This window comes from Schistocerca gregaria, chromosome 5 (genome assembly GCF_023897955.1).
Source record: "Schistocerca gregaria isolate iqSchGreg1 chromosome 5, iqSchGreg1.2, whole genome shotgun sequence".
Lineage (NCBI taxonomy): Eukaryota > Metazoa > Arthropoda > Insecta > Orthoptera > Acrididae > Schistocerca > Schistocerca gregaria.
The window spans coordinates 94,506,526-94,528,223 of NC_064924.1; the positions used below are offsets into that span (position 1 = coordinate 94,506,526).

General features: G+C 43.4%; 1 protein-coding gene across 1 annotated transcript in view; it reads right to left on the minus strand.

Moving 5' to 3' along the window:
• The window catches only part of LOC126273239 (O-acyltransferase like protein-like), a 245,407-nt gene that overhangs the window by 150,396 nt on the left and 73,313 nt on the right, over nucleotides 1-21,698 (minus strand). The window contains exon 2 of the mRNA XM_049976783.1: nucleotides 8,140-8,345. Within this exon, the coding sequence (XP_049832740.1) occupies nucleotides 8,140-8,345 (206 nt within the window). The remainder of the gene's footprint in view (nucleotides 1-8,139; nucleotides 8,346-21,698) is intronic.

Consider the following 21,698-nt stretch of genomic DNA (forward strand, 5'->3'; position numbering starts at 1 on the left):
ATGTAAAAGTATGGCAATAATTGTTGCAGTTAGTGCATGCATTACACTCTGCATGGATCGCAGTATTGCTTTTTGAAATATTTTAGCATGTTTCTGGTCACGCAGTGCAGCGTCAAGATGAGGTAAGTTGTCTGTTGTGCACAGAAGGATGGCAGAAGAGTTGTTCGGATACGTTAGAGGATATTTTAATACTCACAGTTAGACAGTGAGAATTGATTTCTTTATAATTCGTAGAGTAGTAATTTTTTCTGTTCCTATTTCTCCTTGCTTTTTTGTCAATCAGAATACTATCATTGTCAGAGACGGATTGTCACACGCACATTTCTGTACATGTCTTTAAAATAATTAAAACAAATAATTAAAACAAAATGTCAATTTGGTTTTCAGAAACGCTATTCAACAGAAAATGCCGTATATGCTTTCACTGATCAAATATCAAATGCACTGAAGAACGTAACATCACCTATGGGGAAAATTTTGTGATTTGTCAAGTTTGATAAGCTTAAGTATTGTGGTACGAATAGGACAGTGCACAAATCCATTTTAACAGGAATAATGCAGAAGGTTGAAATTAACAGTACAGATATTCTGCAAAAATCGGCTTTGTCCTCTAACTGGGGAGGTATCAAGAATGGTCTCCCACAGGGCCCAGTCTTGGGTCTGTTATTGTTCTTGATATATCTTAATGAGTTGCCACTCTAAATTCATGAAGATGCAAAGCTAGTTCTTTTTGCCAATGATACAAGTATAGTAACCATACCCAACAAACAAGAATCAGCTCTGGAAATTGTAAATAATGCCCTTAAGAAAATTGTTAAGTGGTTCTCTGCAAATGAACTCTCACTAAATTTTGAAAACACACAGTATATACTGTTCTGTGCAGCAAACAGCATAATACCATTGATAAATACAGTCTATGAACACAAGTTTGTTGCTGAGACAGAATATTCAAAATTTCTGGGTGTGTGCATTGATGAGAAATTGAATTGGAAGAAACACATCGATGGTTTGCTGAAACAGTTAGGTTAAGCTACTTATGCTATGTGGGATATTGAAAATTTTGATGATACACACATCAGTATATTAGCCTACTATGCCTATTTTCATTCACTACTTTCATATGCCGTCATATTTTGGGGTCATTCATCATTAAGAGAAAAGGTATTCATTGTGTAAAAGCGTGTTTATCAGAATAATAATTGCAGACCACCCAAGATCACCTTGCTGACATTTACTTAAGGAACTCGGGATATTCATAGTGCCTTCCCAATACGTATATTCACTTCTGAAATTTGTTATTAATAATTCATCCAAATTCAAAGATAACAGCGAAGTGCATAGCCATAACACTAGAAGAAAGGTTGATCTTCACTATTCTCGGTTAAGTAAGGGGTGAACTTTGCTGCCAGAAAAATCTTTATGTATGTATGTTTGTATATATCTCCACCTACAGCGGCTTTTTTTTTTTTTTTTCAAAATCGCGAGATGAGACTTTTGGACACAACCACAACTGTGGCCACAGTTTCGACCGTCCAACTGCTCATCCGCAATCTTAAGCACTCAAATGATGACTTGCAGGCATGATGCCATACCACATGGAATCCCACAACAATCAAATTCACAACAAGCTTCGACATACAGCGTACTTGCAGGAGCTCTCGATTGCATTCACAGCTTTGATGTACAGATTCCGCTGCAGTTAACACGTCCGGCCCTCCTTTTGCTATCATTGGTCGGGTGTTCCGTAGCAGTCGTCCAACATAAAATTAATTGTTGAAACAACTTATAATAATATAGGCAGGTAATGCATTCAACAACCGCCAATATTTCAAAAGGTGAGCATCTGTCATTTTCATGGCAGCCATGTAATGAGACAGTGCGTGTAAGAAAATTTGTCGTTTATATCGAGTGTGCGTTTTTTTTTTATTTACATGTCTAGTTCCATAGGACCAATTGACGAGCAAATCTCCAAGTTCATGGAACGTGTCAGTACATGAAATTACAATATAAAAGTAATAACAGATAAACTAAATGTTTATGAACCCAAAAAACGTCAGCCCATCAATTAAACTAAACGCAACCAACAATATAACATAAGAATCAACTTAATTTTTCAACGAACTCCTCAAAAGATTAGAAGGGGTGACCCATGACGAAACTCTTCAGTTTCGATTTGAAAGCGCGTCTACTACTTCTAAGATTTTTTGAATTCTTGTGGTAGCTTGCTGAAAATGGATGCAGCAGTATACTGCAGATCTCTGCACATGGGTTAAGGAAGTGCGGTCCAAATGAAGATTAATTGAGTGAAAGCTGCTAATTCTTGGGAATAATCTGATATTGTTAACAAGAAACGACAGTAAAGAATACACAGCGTGGTCCATTGATAGTGACCGGGCCAAATGTCTCACGAAATAAGCATCAAACGCAAAAACTACAAAGAACGCAACTCCTCTAGCTTGAAGGGGGAAACCAGATGGCACTATGTTTGACCGACTAGATGTCGCTGCCATATGTCAAACTGCGTTTTTTTTTTAAATAGGAACCCCATTTTTTTATCACATACTCGTGTAGTACGTAAAGAAATGTGAATGTTTTTATTGGACCACATTTTTCGTTTTGTGATAGATGGTGCTGTTATAGTCACAAACACATGGCTCACAATGTTAGACGAACATTTGGTAACAGGTAGGTTTTTTAAAATTAAAATACAGAACGTAGGTACGTTTGAACATTTTATCTGGTTTCCCCCTTCAAGGCAGACAAGTTTCGTTCTTTGTAGTTTTTTCGTTTGACGCTAATTTCGTGAGATATTTGGCCCAGTCACGATCAATGGCCCATCCTGTATATATTGAGGGGGCAAAGTCAAACTACCCAGACAGCGATCGACAAGAGGTTCGCGAATTTACACCAGTAATTGCCCGAACAGCCCGTTTCTGAGCCAAATATATCCGTTTATAAAGGGAAGAGTTACCCTAGAATATAATACTAAATGTCATAAGCGAATGAAAATAAGGAAAGTAGACTAATTTTCCTGTCGAATGATCACTTACTTTATATACCGTTCGAATGGTAGTTTACTATCTAGCTGAACACCTAGAAATTTCAAATTTTCTGTTTCACTAATCATATTCTGTGAAATTAAAACGTCGGGTTTTGTTGAATTGTGTCATAAACTGTAAAAACTGAGTATTACTGTGATTTAACTTTCGTTTTTTTTTTCTACGAGCCATGAACTTATGTCATAAACTGCACTATTTGAAACAGAGCCAATGTTGTACACAACATCCTTTACTACGGTGTCATCACCAAACAGAAATATCTTAGAATTACCTGTAATACTAGAGGGCATATCATTTATATAAATGAGGAACAAGTGTGGCCCCAACACTGATCCATGGGGCACACCCCATTTGACCCCCACTCATCTAATGACAGTCATTCTCAACACTATGAACAATGACTGTCTGTTGTTAAAGTAAGAGATGAACCAATTGTGAGCTACTCGCTGTTTTCTGTAATTGTCCAGCTTCTGGAGAAACATTTTGTGACCTACACAATGAAATACCTTAATTAAATCAAAAAATATGCCTAACATTCAGAACCTTTTGTTTAATTCATCCTGTACCTGACAGAGAAAAGAGAATATAGCATTTTCATTTGTTAAATGACTTCTGAAGCCGAACTGTACATTTGATAGCAAATTATGTGATATAAAATTATCAATTATCCTTACATACACAGCCTTTTCAATAACTTTTGCAAACACAGTTGACATAGAAATAGGTCTAAAATTGTCTACATTTTCCCTTTCTCCCTTTTTATAAGGCGACTTTACGACTGGGTACTTTAATCGTTCAACAGACTGGTCATTATTAAAGGGATTATTATGCATACGCCTTATTTTGATCGTTGGTCTGAGTAGTCCTGCCTACCGGCTGTTTAAATTACCTTGCACAGCGCTCCATCGTCGGATTTGAGGCTTGAAAATGATGGGGTGTATCCTGTCGAAATAAATGCAGTTGTTGAAGATGTCACCCAGCTGAATTCCAATAAATAATTGAACTTTTTATAAGCCGTCAGAAACTCAAGTTTCACTTTAAGTTACGCGTTTTCCATTGATGTGACAAAAGTCATGGATAGCGATATGCACATATACCTATGGTGGTGACACACGAGGTATAAAACGACACTGCACTGGCGGAGCAGTCATTTGTACTCACATGTTTAATGTGAAAAGATAATCGATGTTATTATGGCCACACGACGGGAATTAACAGACTTAGACCGCGGAATGGTGGTTGGAGCTAAACACATGGAACAATCCATTTCGGAAATCGTTAGGGAATTTTTTATACAGAGATCCACAGTGGAAATAGTGTGCTGAGAATACCAAATTTCAGGCATTACCTCCCAGCACAGACAACTCAGTGGCCGACGGCATTCACTTAACGACCAAGAACAGCGTCGTTTGAGTAGCGTTGTCGATGCTAACAGACAAGCAACACTGTGTGGGAAAACTGCAGAAATTATTGTGGGACTTGGACAGTGCGGCGAAATTTGTTGTTATTGCGGTATGGGAGCAGACTGACGGCGCGAGTGCCTTTGCTAACAGCGCAACATCGCCTGCAGCACTTCTTCTGGGCTCATACCGGCTGGACAGTATGGAAAACCGTGGCCCGGCAGACGAGTCCCTATTACAGTCGGTAAAATCTAATTGTAGGTTTCGAGTGTGGCGTAGACCCGACTAAGCCACAGACCCAAGTTGTCAACAAGGCACCGTGCAAGTTGGTGGTGGGTCCATAACGGTATGGTGGGGTGTTGTATTATTATTGGATTTCAGCTACTTTGCATGTGAGATATTTGTCATATAAGAAAAGGGCAGCCAACGAGCTGTAGTTCGCAAAGATGCTAAGCATCACTGCGCGAGAGTAAAGAGATGATTTTTTTAATGTGCGCCTATATTCAGCGACAAAATACTCTAAATAAACACTATGACCCACTGGGCGCAGATATTTAAAATCATTGCCGCAGCGCTTGATAGCAATAATCTGCAAACCAGAAGAAATAATAATCTATCTTTTGTTAAGAAATATTCTAGAGACTTCATTACCCCTTGTACTTTTGGTCGCCGACAAGTTAAGACGTTGCTACAAGTTGTATTTTTATTTTGTGTAAAAACAATGTGAAACGACGAACAAACATTTCGGTGACTCGGGTGTGGATACAATGTACTTACGCACACTCAAGGCGATTTAATTTTAAGAAGGAACGAACTGACAAAGCAGCGATTACGGGACTGTGCCATACACAAAAGAAATACCAGATGTCATTCATGCATTTATTGTGCATTTGTCAATGTGTAGAAGTTTGAAGCCGATTTGTTCAAAATATATTAATATTTTACGACGCAGTAATTTTCTTCTTATTCTTTTCTTTCACTAACCAAAAATGATGTTCAAATTGTATATGATCTTTGTTACAAGTTCGCCCTTTGCCGCGGTGTCTCGATTATATTTGGGAGACCACTAATGTGTTCAACTTCCGATCTGTTAATCTTTCTCTTACAAAATTCCACTAATTTCTAATTTGCTTTCACTTCCATTTTTATATTCAAATAGTTCCCTTAGGTATTTTCATCGAAGATTCTGATTGTGTGAAGGCAGCCCGGGTCAAAAGGTCAATTATTCGCGTAATCAATCCGTACGTCTCCTGAACACAATCGAGAACCGACGCATCGGTGATCAATTAATAATCTTTCTCTCTCTCTTTTAAAGTCGTACTAAAAAACGGCCACACAGAATAGCCGTAAGTACGCAATCTAGCGTTAGGTTGCATTTTGTCAGTAAATATTACCAACCAACAGTTACAGCATCACTATTATTAATAAGCAAGTTCCTAACGCCAGAGTGTGAACCGATCATTGACTGGAAGCGGTTATGTTCGGCTGCTAGGAGAACATTTACAGTCATTCATGGACTTCTGGAATCCAAACAACTATGGAACTTTTATAGATGACAAGGCACCATGTCACAAGGCCAAAATTGTTCATAATTGGTTTGAAGAACATTCTGAACGATTTGAGCGAATCAAATGGCCACCCAGATCGCCCGACGTGAATCCCAGCGAACATTTATGAGGTCATTTCGTGCACAAAATCTTGCACCAACAACGTCTTCGCAATTACGAACGGCTGTTGAGGCAGTATGGCTCATTATTTCTGCAGGGGACTTTTAACGACTTTTCGAGCCTATTCCACGTCGAGTTTTGGACTACGTCGGGCAAAAGGATTTCCAATGTGATATTAGCAGATATCTAGTGACTTTCGTCATCTCAGAGTATGTAGTCTGTGAATATTTATATGTTTTCGTATTGATGCTTCAGACGTGAACCGAAAAAAAATTATTGGAGCGGAATGAGCAGTGGTAAAAAATTTCTTTTTTTTAAGAGCGGGCTGCAGCGCGTTGCGTGAAGCAGTCGCCCTCCGTTTCTGTCAGTGGCGCCGCTGTGATAATCGCAGCTTTGGTGTCCCCCCCTGGAGGGAAAGCGGAAAGGATGCCTGTTCACGTGCATTTAAGGGGGCGCTATCAGCTCGGCATGCGGTCAGTCGCAGTGAGGCTAGGTCAGTCTCGAGTCACCAGTTGTTGGTATGTCTCTCGTTCGCATTTGTGCGGCAGTTAGTGTCTGTCTATCGTTCGGAGTGCTAGTATGTCTGTCGTTTGGATCAAACTTTAAAGCCGGCAAAATGAGAGTCTTGCCACTCCTCAAGTAACAGAGCTCAGCTAGTGGTCGCCCGGTCGAGGCTGAGTTCCTGCATCTGAGTCTGCGCGTTAGGCCGCCAGTCTGCTCAAGCTGCTCGGGCAACGGTCACTGGCAGTTGGATCGATCGGTTGGTCGGTCGCGCACTGAGACAGGAGATGACTTGCCCGCCTTGAGCGTCGACGCATGTGAGGTTCCCACGTGAGTCCAGTGGGCAGCGCCGTATAGAAAGGGGTAGTGGGTTCGCGGTTCACACGAGAGCAACAGTAGCGAAACCACGACATCGGGCTGGCGGGGGCGAGCTGCGACGCCGTGAGACGGGAGATCGGCGCGCCTTCCCGCGTCCTTTGAAGCGGCTGGCAGCGGACGGTTCGGGAGAGCGTTGGGGATGCTGCGCCAGTTTGTTAGAAGTTAAGTGGTTGGAGATATGTTGTTTCATTTACTTGTTAAATTCTACTTGTTTTCTTGGTGAGGTCACCAGCCGCTGTTTTGGGGTCGCCCGACTATTATTCTACGTTTTGCCGCCCGTGGGAAGGTGGTTATTGTGAACTGAGTGGTCCTTTTTTCTCTTGTGGAATTGGGGAGGTTTAGAGCAAGCAGCAGTTCGGGTTGTTTAGTAACCCCCTCCCTGTCAATGTGCCATACGTTAATAGCTACCTCTGTCATGTTTGTCGGATTCGGTGTTAACGAATTTATTGCTCAAAGGCCGAATTCCTGAAATATGTCTTTATATTGCCTATCATCTTGTGAGGTGGTATATGTGTAATGTAGAGCATGTTGTACATCTTATGTAAGCCTGCATTTTATGGGTTTTATTTAAATAGTCATTTTAGGTTATAAGGTTGCCACCCTTATACCGTAAAAAAAAAGACAAATTGCACTTTCGGTGGAAAATAATGAGTGTTGTACCATTTCGATCCCTCTTGCGGGGTGCATAGTTTACGTGTTTGTGTGAGTTGTTAAAATTTTTTTTTAGTTTAACGTAATCTGATGTGTTGCAGATTTGCACCAGTCTACTCTTTCAGAGGTTGTAGTGAGCGGTCATGACTACGGCTGGGAGCCGGCAAGCTTCTCAGCCCGAAGGCTCATACTGTTAATATTGTTCCTTCGCCCTGTAAATAAAATTGTAACTTGATATTTCGAGGGTGCTTTTCTGCTTATAATTTTAAATATGTTTTGGAAAAGCTTTTAGGAATAAAATTCACATTTGTTAAAAGTTAATTTCATTTTCCATGACTTACTTCCTGGCAACCTAGTGTGATTAGATGTGTTAATGTTCTTGATGAATCGCTAGTAAATAAAGTAAACTCTTTCAGAAAAGATCGATCCACGCTCCCGTATTGAGACAGGAATCGTGTGCTGGGAGGTGTCTCGCTTGCTCACCTGACGATGCGTCGCCTCCAGAGCGGCGCGGTGCGCGGTGGCCGCCGCCAGCAGCTGCGCTGCGCCGCCCCCGCCGCCTCCCGCTCTGGGGACGAGGTCTGCCACGCACAGGCGGCCCCCGGCGGCCACGCACTCGTCGAAGTCTCCCAGCAGCCGCGTGTTCCCAGACAGCACGCCTGGTGCCGGCTTGGCCCACGCGTCCGCCACTGCAAAGAGCACATACTGAACGTGCACTCTCCCAGGCGCTGTAGCACTTGCACGCAGGTTATCTACGCTGCAGCTCAAGGACCCGCACCAAAAAATATACTGGGCGTCTCAAACCTTTTGGGTCAAATAGAAACAGGCAACAGTGGGTCCACAACCGGTTATATTGAGATAGGGCACCAAAGGGCTGGAAAGCATATTTGTTGTTGTGGACATGTAGAGTAGCCGAGAAGCCCCCGTACCTGTGTAATCACTGTTTAGTAGCAAATGTTGTTACACTGAAGCGCCAAAGAAACTGGTATAGGCATGCGTATTCAAATACAGAGATATGTTGAAAGGCAGGCCGTTGTGGCCGAGTGGTCCTAGGCGCTTCAGTCTGGAACCGCGCGACCGCTCCGGTCGCAGATTTGAATCCTGCTGTGTGTGTTGTCCTTAGGTTAGTAAGGTTTAAGTAGTTCTAAGTTCTACGGGACTGATGACCTCAGATGTTAAGTCCCATAGTGCTCAGAGCCATTTGACTCAGTTTGATATGTTGAGAGGGAACAGCTTGGTCCATCTCATTATAATTAGCTTGTTCGGTCGCTTTATATTAAATGATATAGATATTTGACTTGGAAGAGCAGTTGAACGGAATGGACAGTGTCTTGAAAGGATATATGATGAACATCAACAAAAACAAAACGAGGATAATAGAATGTAGACGAATTAAATCTGGTGATGCTGAGGGAATTGGATTAGGAAATGAGACAGTTAAAGTAGTAAAGGAGTTTTGCTATTTGGGGAGCAAAATAACTCATGATGGAGGAAGTAGAGAGGATATAAAATGTAGACTGGCTATGGCAACGAAAGCGTTACTGAAGAAGAGAAATTTGTTAACATCGAGTATAGATTTAAATGTCAGGAAGTCGTTTCTGAAAGTATTTGTATGGAGTGTAGCCATGTATGGAAGTGAAACGTGGACGATAAATAGTTTTGGACAAGAACAAAATAGAAGCTTTCGAAATCTGGTGCTACAGAAGGATGCTGAAGATTAGATGGGTAGATCATGTAAATAATGAGGAGGCACTGAATAGAATTTGGAGTAGAGGATTTTGTGGCACAACTTGACTAGAAGAAGGGATCGGTTGGTAGGACATGTTCTGAGGCATCAAGGGATCACCAGTTTAGTATTGCAGGGCAGCGTAGAGGGTAAAAATCGTAGAGGGAGACCAAGAGATGAATACACTAAACAGATTCAGAAGGATGTAGGTTGCAGCACGTACTGGGAGATGAAGCAGCTTGCACAGGATAAAGAAGCATGGACAGCTGCATCAAACCAGTCTCAGGACTGAAGACCACAACAACAAGAGATGTTTGAGATATTTTCATTATTTTTCCAAATGTAAGAAATGTCATAACTTGAGTGAGGAAATGGACTATCTGTTTATTTAATTCATAATTACATAAATGCACTTCCTTTCCTTTATTCCACTGCTTTGCCTTGGGTTAATTAACTTCGAGTTAAGAGTTCTTCTGCTCTTAGAAGCAAGGCAGAAGTTAGTTAGTGCCAACATAAATTTGGGATAAAGGCAGCGATGTTGCACGTGTTTGCCAGGGGTAGTTCGGGGATGGTAACTGGTACTCCTCCCCTCCAGGGCGCAGGAGAACTACCGGTGAGGGCCGCCATGACAGGGGCACTCTGGGGGAGCTGTTGAACTGAGCGGACATAATCGAGGGCGATCTCCGTCTTTGCCGCCAAATCCTTTGTGGGATGAGGTATAATTTATTGTATTAATCCACTCTTTTTCAGGGTGGAAGTAGTTAGCATGTCATTACGACCATTCATTTTTTTGAGGAATTTTGCTTGTAAAATTAAAATTTTCAGTTAGGGTTTCTTTTCCAGAGGTGAGGATGGGGTTTCACGTTATCCATTTGTACTAATGCAATCACTTAGTACCATCAGCACACGAGAGCAGCAAGAGTATAAAAAACCATATAGTTCCACTTTTAGCAGTAGCGTTTTGCAATTTTAAATCTCTTACTGGTCTTGTTAAAGTAACATGGGGCCTCACGCAGCCTAGTTGGCTTAACACGTAGTCGTAACTGCTGATGAGAAATTTAGACCATGATTCCGTGTGAAACCTGCTAGGATATGCGTGTGTTTTGTGTGAGTTACTTAAGGCTCTAAGCGTGTGACGCAATTTTTTGGAAAATTCATAAATTTTGTGCACGGATCTTTTGATTAATGATTTTCCCTATTTGCAAGCAGCAACCTGGGGAAGGTTCCACGTTCTAACTAATTGGTAAAAAATAGGTTGTGCGTGTGAATAATCATATAGACTGAAAACAAGAATGCACAATGGGGTAACTACAAAAAATTAGCCGTTGGTGTCGATCACCCACGGGAATTGCACCAGTTCATTCTTTGTGACGGTGAGGATGCTTGCGTGTGGCATAAATCGTTAATTTGCGTATGCCAAATTTTATAGGGTGTTTTATTTTTAAAGATATTGTTTTTTGTGTATACGAGAGATGTTTATGTCTGCTTTGCCCCCCATCCCCAACCCCCGTTTTCCCGCCAAGAATCTTCGCTATAATTTTGAGTAACGGAACGGTGCTGAGAAGTAATACAGAGAGTTACCATTGAGAAACCGAACCGCGGTTCATTAATTCATATCGATTCGGTCCAAGTAACAACATGGGGTACGAATTTCAATCGCTGTCCAAGGAGACAGGGCTACAGATGCAGCAACGTAGATCCCTCCCCTTTCCCAGTGCACGATATTATAAACGAGACCAGATTTCTGATTGTATAAGCACCTCCAGTGCGAGAGAGTGTTGAATAGATTTCTGATAATATGGGCACCTTCAGTGCTAGATAAGATAGAATTTATCCATCTTTTCTTTGTTAATTGCAATTATGAAATCGCTTAAGTAGCGAGTAAAGGAAATGGATATAAGATTTGTAAAGTTTCTGGGTAAATAATAAATATATCATATGAATTTAATTTTATGGATTCAGTGGCTATTCATAACACTCTCATCCTGTGTAGACAACAACGTTATTTCTCAACTGAAGTCAAGATAATCTGGCGGGAATGATAATTAACAAGGATAGAGAATATAGATCATGTCCTAGCGTGGTAATTAATTACTTGCCCACTTGGTTGCTTGAGCCCTCCATCCGCGTTATCCGAAATCTTAATATGATAATCACCTAATCAAGCAAATATTAACTTCAGGCCGGTCCCCTTTCAATGAATCCTTCCGAGCTTTGAACCAAGCGGGTAAGCAGCGTGTATATGAGATGACTTGGCACACATGCAACCGGCATGCTCTAACATAGATTGGAAGAGCGAGAAAACAGATAACAACGGGGAAGGCAACCGTTCAATGTAAACAGGAAGAATACGGCGCTGCGATCAGCAACGCCTATATACGACGACAAATGTCTGGAGTATTGTTAGATCGGTTACTGCTGCTACAATTCCTGGTTATCAACATTTAAGTGAGTTCGAATGTGACATAATAGTCGGGGCACGAGCAATGGGACACAGCATCTCAGAGGTAGCGATGAAGTGGGGATTTTCCCATACCACCATTTCACGAGTGTACCGTAGATATCAAGAATCCAGTAAAACATCAAATGTCCGAGATCGCTGCGGCCAGAAAGAGATCCTGCAAGAACGGGACCAACAACGACTGAAGAGAATCATTCAACGTGACAGAAGCACAACCCTTCCGCAAATTGATGCATATTTCAATGCTGAGCCATAAACAAGTGTCAGGGCGTAAAACATTCAACGAAACATCATCGAAATTGGGTTTCGGAGCCGAAGACCCACTCGTGTACCCTTGAGTATTTCACAACACAAAGCTTTAGACCCCGGCTGGGCCCGTCAAGACTGACATTGGACTGTTGATGACTGGAAACATGTTGCCTGGTCGAACGACTGTAGTTTGAAATTGTATCCAGTGGATGGACGTGTATGGGTATGCAGGCAATTTCAGGAATCCATGGACCCTGCATGTCAGTAGGGGACAGTTCAAGCTGGTGGAGGCTCTGTAATGGTATGGGACGTGTGCAGTTGGAGTGATATGGGCCCGCCGATAACTCTAGATACAACTTTGGCAGGTGATACGTACGTAAGCATCCTGTCTGATCACCTGCGCCCATTCGCGTAATCGCGAACTCCGACGGACTTGGGCTATTCCAGCAGGACAATGCGAGACCCCACAAGTCCACAACTGCTACAGTAGTTCCTCCTGGAACACTCTTCTGAGCTTAAACTACTTCAGGCATTAGTTGAGTCCAAGCCACGTCGTGTTGCGGCACTTCGTGTCCACGGCGACCCAGCACGATATTAGGCATGTGTACCAGTTTCTTTGGCTCTTCATTGTATTAGCTACGTTACTTCTTATCACTTGCTGGAGTTCATGTTTCCGCAGTCGCAGAAAAGATTTGTAGTCATGGCAGATGTGAGCAGTGATAGTTACAGTATTGAGGAACGCTTAGTAACAAGTGTGTGGTTGCAGGATCGACAACACACAGGGCAGACAAGGAGACAGATTATGGGAGCATTCCAGGAAAGATTTAATAAGGCTCCACTTCTGGGTTAGGAAAGACGCACTTTTTCTTTTGGTAGAGTTAAAGACAGGGTGCAGGGTGGAAGGAAGAAGACTCGAGAAGAAGTATTTGCCGCAGTCTCTGCTTCGATTGAACAGCCTCCTATGACGTCGACAAGGAAAAGTGCTTCGAATCTCGATAGACAACAGTGCGAGATTACACGAAAAAAAAAAAAACCTTATGGTCAGACGTTTTCTAATGACATTCGTAAACGAGTAATCTGATGCAGACCAGAATGAGCATGTTTTAGCATGTTGTGCTTTGTTAATTCCGTTTCCAAGTGTAGTGAACCGTGCCAAGGTTATGTTTTCGGATGAATGTGCCATTTATCGCAGCTCACGTGCATGTCCGAAGAATATTTTCGCTTGGGCCAAAGAGAATCCTCACTACACAGTCGAGGTAGAAAAGAATCCGCATCACATAATGGTATTGGCACCAGTGACATCATAACGTCTGCCTGGACAGTACTTCTTTGAAGGGCCCGCGAATGGCGCATATTATTTACACATGTAACAAACATGCTTATAGCTTTATGAAAGGGGACTCACAGAATGCACAACATTGTGGCAAGACGGAATGCCTCCTCACTACGCGCTAGGAATGTGGGAGTTCCTCATTGAACACATTCCAAGGCGGTGGATATGCCGTGGTTCAACAGCAACACCAGCTCAATTGAAATGGCCACCAAGAAGTCCTGACCTCACCATACCTGACAACCGCTTATGGAAAGTTATTGAGGTACATGCATCTGCATGTCATTGTGCTACAACCGAAGAACTGCGGAGTGCTGCTGAGGATGCATTTCGCACTGTAGCATCGGACATGCTCAAAAATATGTCAAGAAGAACATGGAAGCATGTGGAAATGTGTTTACAGCACGATGGGGAGCATTTCGATGTGGTGGACACTTAATGCATAAGTATGTACTTGTGCTAAAACGGACCAGATCAATCAGCCTTTGATACTAGAGGGTACTGGGACTTCACGCCCAGTGTATACACAGCGTACATCGCATAATAACGGTGCTCAGTAGCTCATAGTAACTGTTCAAAGTGACGACCGCAAATGTCAATGCTTGTATTACAAATGCGCAAAAAGTTCTGTTGTACTCTCTCAAAGACCCCTGGTGTCTGTTGTACCAAGAGACAGAGAGCTTGGACACTACCAAGCAAGCCTTCATCCAGTTTTACGGGTGTTTCCTACACCAACGTCTTCCCGTAAACCCAGACGAAAAAGTCCACAGGTGTGAGATATGGCGATCGCGCTAGCCATGGGACAGGACGCCCTCTTCCAATCCGACGATGAGAGGTACGTGCTGTTCACGCGCTTGTGGACATTAACACTGAAGTATGCTGGTGTACCGTCGTGATGGAACGACATCCTTTGGCGGACAACAAGGGGTACAGTCTCCAAGAACCGTAGAAGCACATCTCGCGGAAACCCTAGGCAACATCGTCCAGTCAAACGAGGATGCAGGAAATAAGGTCCTATTAGGCGAGCTTGGGCAGTGCCCGCCTATACGTTAATAGACAATCGTTGATAGTGGTCACCGATGGGGACGGTGTGGGGATTGTCCTCACTCCAGACTGTTGTGGCTTCTGAAAACACCATCACTTGAGAATGAGACCTCATCCGTGAACAATACAAACTGTACGAAGCTCGGCGCTACAACACTGCGGTAGACAATCCATTGACAGAAGAGTATGCGGGCTCAAAATATGTAGGTCCTAGTGCTTCCACACGTTCTTCATGATATGGGTGGAATGTCTGTTCCTCCAGAACTCTCCTCACAGGCAAGTTGACGGCTTCTTGTTGCTGCGTGGTCGGCCACACGACCCAACACCACCTCTTCAAAGTCTGGTGTTTGGAGATGTCTTTGGCGCGAACATTGTCCGTCTCTCTGTCGAGTCTCTCTTATGTTGGTACCCACAGAGATGGACTTCTCTCAGTCTGCAGCTCGTGGTCTCGCGGTCGCGCTCTCGCTTCCCGAACAACGGGTCCCGGGTTCGATTCCTGGCGGGGTGAGGGATTTTCACCTGCCTCGAAATGACTGGGTGTTTGCGTTGTACTCATCATTTGATCATCATTCATGAAAGTGGCGAGACTGGACTGAGCAGATGTTGGGAATTTATACGGGCGCTGATAACCGCGCAGTTGCCCCTCCCCCCCCCCCCCCCCCCCGCACACACACACACATATACCAAATTTCATCATCATCATCATCATCATAAACGTCTTGCAGCTACAATGACGCTTGTTGGGAAAGCGTTCTCTCTACATTCGCGCAGCTTTACGGGGGCAACGTCCTCGCGCAGCATACATTAAAGGCAAGTGTACCAACTCTTGCAAATTTCCATCTTTGATTACGTGTCATGCACTCTACACAATAACACACCGCACCGTGGACTCGTAACAAACTGTCTGATCCAATGGACAACTGACACCAGCTATAGTTGTATGCGTGCGGAACAAGTTAATGCGCCGGTGTGATGCATTAGGCCATCACGTGACACACACGCAATGAGCAAGTTGTGTACAGTATGTCTGGTGGTCAGGTGTGTAAGCTGTTTACCACCCGCCGCCTGTTCCAGAGTGCACAACGGACACACAGGATTTTGAGGGAATGCGGTGGAACTACATGTGCCATTGCAGTACATTCGGTCGTCGCCTTTAATAACCACTATGAGGTACGTTGTTGTTGGGCGATGTACGCTGTGTATGATCCTAACACATAAATATGCATTTCCGATTACTTTTGTTTAAATTCTATATTATGGAAATGTCAGTAAACAAATCCTGAGTCACAATTTTTAAATAAAAACAAAATTCTTATTATTTTTTATTCCTAATTACTGCTTCTATGTAAATGAGTATTGCGCATAAATTAAAATTGTGTATAAAAATATTATTATTATTATTATTATTATTCGAATTTGTCTAACTCAGGATCACATCATACAGCTGATCTATGATATCATATCATTTTCCTTTTTTTTTTCTTCAAAATACTTCATTCTTGGTCTTTGTTCTTCTCTTCTTCCTCTTCTGCCTGGCCCCATTCCTTCCCTTGAGTTTTTGTACCTATTCACTCGTTTTGTGTCTATGTTCTGCATCTTTGTTACTCCCAACTCCCATAGATCTCTTTTAACTTCTATACCTCAAGAAATTTGTGTTTTTGCTCCTTTCTCAAAGAAGTTGACTCTTTTTGTCTACTCTTTTTAAGTGGGCATAAAACGTAATTCTCCCCTTTGTCATTGGATCTGTTACATTCCCAGTCTTCTCATACTCCCTCTTGTTGCTCCTCCAGTTCTAAATCTCATTATCATATTTTGCACCCAATTTCTTTCGAACTATTCTTCTTTCCTTCTTCTCCAAATTATTTAAATGTTTGGCGGTGTTATGGCGAGGCGTTCTGAGGTACAATACACCCCGTGTTTATTACCACATTGTAATGACGCAGTTTTGTATTTTTAGATAAGATTTTTTATTGTATTTGTTCTTTGTTAAGTGGAATGCCATTTCCATTTTTCTGGACACTTTCTTCAGAGCGTTTGGCTGGATTCTTTCTCCAAAGTATTTAAATTTTGCATATTTCTTTATTTCTCCATATTTTGATCCATATATTTTCACGCGCCTTTATCATTCGTTATGTTTACGGTTTTCCGTAAAATAAAAATTTTAAACCAGTTTCTCTGCTACAGCTTGGAGAATGTTTAACTGTTTCGTTGCATCTTACAGGTTCTCTTATAAGACTGTTAAATCATCAGCGAAAAACTAAGAAATCAGTTTCAAGGTTCTCTTTCTTCCATCCAACTTTCACTTTGTTTTTCCCTTCGTCTTCTGTGGTGTTTCTCAATTCTCTTACGACTTTCTCTAAAACGCAATTGAGTAACAATGCAAACAGTTCATGAACCCGCGTTACGTGTCCTTTAAGTTAGAAAATTTTTGACACTTTAACTAAAAAATTAATTTTGGAATTTGTATTAATCAAAGCTTGCTCAGTGACTGACATTGTTTTATTACTCCAAATTCTTGTAGGGCACTGAACATTGCTTCTCTGTCAATGGAACAGTAGGCTACTATTTCGTGCCCGAACTTCCTTATGTAAAGAGCGATCAGAAACTTATCGTTTGAAGGCGACATAGCACAGAATCGGTATGCCAATCAGGCACAATGGCCGTGAGCATTGAGGTAATCATCCCGCCGACGCCCCAGGTTGAAGATACCGATTTGGTATGACACCGTGTCGTGCTGTATGAAGAAGTCCGCAACTGTCTGCTGCACATCCTCATTCAACGTGAATCGTCGACCCTTCAGGGCCTTTTTCAAGGGTCGTAAGGCGGCGTAATCGCATGAGGAGAGATGAGGACTACAGGTCGGGTGCTCGAGTGTCTCCAGCTTGAGTTGGCGTAACTTCTGCGTTACGACACTTGCGGTATGGGAACATACGTACACTACTGGCCATTAAAATTGCTACACCAAGAAGAAATGGAGATGATAAACGGGAATTCATTGGACAAATATATTATACTAGAACTGACATGTTTTTCACGCAATTTTGGTGCATAGATCCTGAGAAATCAGTACCCAGAACAGCCACCTCTGGCCGTAATAACGGCCTTATACGCCTGGGCATTGAGTCAAACAGAGCTTGGATGGTGTGTACAGGTACAGCTGCCCATGCAGCTTCAACACGATACCACAGTTCATCAAGAGTAGTGACTGGCGTATTGTGACGAGCCAGTTGCTCGGCCGCCATCGACCAGACGTTTTCAGTTGGTGAGAGATCTGGAGAATGTGCTGGCCAGGGATGCAGTCGAACATTTTCTGTATCCAGAAGGGCCCGTACAGGACTTGCAACATGCGGTCGTGCATTATCCTGCTGAAATGTAGGGTTTCGCAGGGATCGAATGAAGGGTAGAGCCACGGGTCGTAACGCACCTGAAATGTAACGTCCACTGTTCAAAGTGCCGTCATTGCTAACAAGAGGCGACCGAGATGTGTAACCAATGGCACGACATACCACACGCCGGATGTGACGCCAGTATGGCGATGACGAATAGACGCTTCCAATGAGCGTTCACCGCGATATCGCCAAACACGGCGGAGAACATCATGATGCTGTAAACAGAACCTGGATTCATCCGAAAAAATGACGTTTTGCCATTCGTGCACCCACGTTCGTCGTTGAGTACACCATCGCAGGCGCTCCTGTCTGTGATGCAGCGTCAAGGGTAACCGCAGCCGCGGTCTCCGAGCTGATAGTCCATGCTGTTGCAAACGTCGTCGAACTGTTCGTGCAGATGGTTGTTGTCTTGCAAACGTCCCCATCTCTTAACTCAGGGATCGAGACATGGCTGCACGATCCGTTGCAGCCATGCGGATAAGATGCCTGTCATCTCGACTGATAGTGATACGAGGCCGTTGGGATCCAGCACGGCGTTCCGTATTACCCTCCTGAACCCACCGATTCCATATTCTGCTAACAGTCATTGGATCTCGACCAACGCCAGCAGCAACGTCGTGATACGATAAACCGCAATCGCGATAGGCTACAATCCGACCTTTATCAAAGTCGGAAACGTGGTGGTACGCAATTCTCCTCCTTATACGAGGCACCAGAACAACGTTTCACCAGGCAACGCCGGTCAACTGCTGTTTGTGTATGAGAAATTAGTTGGAAACTTTCGTCATGGCAGCACATTTTAGGTGTCGCCAACGGCGCCAACCTTGTGTGAATGCTCTGAAAAGCTAATCATATCACAGCATCTTCTTCTTAACGGTTAAATTTCGCGTCTGTAGCACGTCATCTTCGTGGTGCAGCAATTTTAATGGCCAGTAGCGTAATTAGGAAGCAACAGCACCCCTAGTCGCACCATTTCACAACAGAGCTTTCCGACAGACTTACTGCCCTATAGACATTCTTCATTCTCTGACTGCTTCGACCGGTGTTTGTCCTTCAGCCGTAAAGAAAATAATAACATTACATTGATCCTGTTTGCACGCACTTGGTAGTTACGTCGACGTAGTTCACTTTTCCACATTCACCGCGCGCACATTGGAAGGACACGAATGCCACACTGGTCCCTTGTCTACATGTCGGTGTTTATACACCTGCATCGCAGTAGTTCTTAAGTTGTACATACGCTGCGGCAACTCCCTCAAACGAAATATCCTTTATCGGCCCTCATACCTCGTAAATAACTTTAGATTTAATACATGTTCCCTATATTCTGTTAAGTATTCCACCTTTTGATTTTCTAATCTATTTCGCAAAGCTTTTGACGGGACATTACATGTCACTGCGAGGAGGGATACCCCTCGGTAATTATATGCATCCTAATGGATGGATAAGCGATATTTTCCAGTCATTGGGTATTCGTTCAGTCTCCCAGATGTATAAGGGGCATTCAAATGAAACCCGGTCACTAATGTAAAGTAATGGTAACGATTTTATTAACTCAAAAAAGTAGTTATACACAGTACACATACTCAAAAATAGTCGCCAAAACTGTTGGCACATTTATGCCATTGCGACACTAGCCGGTCGATTCCATCCTTGAAGAAGCTAGTAGGCTGCTGACGGATCCAGCCCTGAAGCCAGTCACACACTTCGTAATCCAGAGTACCAGTCTCTCCTCAAATTTACGGTGTTCCAAAAATACAAAAGGATAGTTACCCTTTGAGGCCAATAATGAATGGGATCAATTCGCCTACTTACAATTTGGCAAAGTATCTAGCCTGCAAACTGTCTAGTTGGAAAGACGGACTCTTATGTGAAGAACTCTACGCACTTTATAGAACGTCTAAAGGGAGAAAAAATTTTACCTACGGACATCATGGTCAGCTTTGACGTGAAATCACTATTTACGACGTGCCAGTAGATGAAACTATACGCATCCTTCAGGAGTATGTCCCGCCAGGCATATGCGACCTGGTTGAGTTGTGCCTGACTTCAACGTACTTCAAATGGCAAGGAAAATACTACGAGCAGACAGACGGCGTAGCAATGGGGTCTCCCCTATCTCCGCTGACAGCCGACATATTCATGGAAACCTTTGAAGCAACGGCCCTCGGTTCAGCTCCTTTACGCCCACGTTGCTGGTTCAGGTACTTGGACGTCACTTTTGCTATATGGCCTCATGGTGAAACGGAGCTACCCAAGTTCCACGAATATTTGAACAACATGCATGGGAAGATAGTTCCCGCACGAAGTAGAAAAGAATGGTGCAATCCCATTTCTAGACGTCGAAATACACAGGAGAACGGAGGGCACACTGGGGCACAGAGTATATTGCAAGCCTCCACATACAGACAGGTATCTGCACGCCCAATCTCTACCAACATCCAGCGCAGAAGAACTCTGTCATCCGTTCTATGGCAATCCATGCGCAGCGCGTAAGTGATGCTCAAAACACCACACCTGAGCTTAAAAGGCTACGCACAACGTCTCTAGCCAATGGCTACAGTCATTAGTCGATAAACAAGGCCTTTTCGACGAACACAAGTAAGAAAGAAAAGCAAGAAATAGACAAACTGCAGCCTTACCTTACGTTAAAAATGTTACTGACCGAATAGGAAAACACCTTCGCCGCGTTGGGGTGCTTCCAGTCTTCTCTAGTGGTCTTAGGACCCAGGACGTGGTAGGCTCCACTAAGGACAAGGTGGATGCATTACACACTGCAGGCGTTTACAAGGCGGAATACGAATGTGGAGAGGCATAAATCGGCGAGACTGGTAGGTCAATAGCAACGCGCATTCGGGAACACGAGCGCTATATTCGTCTAGGGCAACACAACAAATCCGCAGTGGCAGAACATCAGCAAGACCGCGGAAAAGAAATAAAATTCAGCGAAGCCTGTATGTTGGCCAAGCAGCCAATTATGACGAAACGCAAAATTAGAGAGGTCATCAAAACACTTAAACCCCTAACAACATGAACAGGGAGGATGGACTCAGGCTTGCTCCATCTTGGCTGCCAGCAATCAGAGTCCAACAGCTGCCGCCGCGCGGCCGACGTCCAGCAGTTGGTAAACAGCAGCAAACTTCTCATTCGACGGTGGCCACCAATCATGGTACACTTGAGCCAATAGACAACAGAGGTCACGTTCTCCCTCCACCGCAACAACCTATTAAAATAAAGTTCCCTCTGCTTCTTCCTTAAGTGACCAACGAAACTAACAACCTTTTTAAAATTCTGACGCAATGGCATGCGCAGTGAACAGTAACAACAAATAAAGGAGCTAGAACGTACCATTAGACCCAGCAGAAGGCCGGTGCAACCGTGGCCGAAACGTTGGTTTTTCTCCAGCAGCAGTAGTTTTTTTTTTATATTATTATGACGCGGTACCACACCCAGAAAACTTTTATGTCGACTTCGTCATCCGTTGCGAATCAATGTCCTCGATTAGCTTGTTTTTGAGGTCCAAACCATTGAAAGTCACACGGTGAAAGGTCGGGACTGTACGGTTGATGTTCCAGCGTACCCCACAGAAACTGCTTCAATGTCGTCTTCACCGCATCGGCCACGTGTGGGCGGGCGTTATCATGCGGGAGGGTAACGCTGTTGGACAACATGCCTCAGCGTTTCGACTTGATGGCTCGTCTAAGGTTGTGTAAAGTAGCTTGATTTCACGGCCTCCAACTCCCTCCGCCGCCAAAAATCGAATCACTCCTCTTTGTTCCTGCTTACTCGCCTGCGTGTTCGGTAGTGGACCATAGCTTGTGTGACCACCTTGTCTTCAGCGTG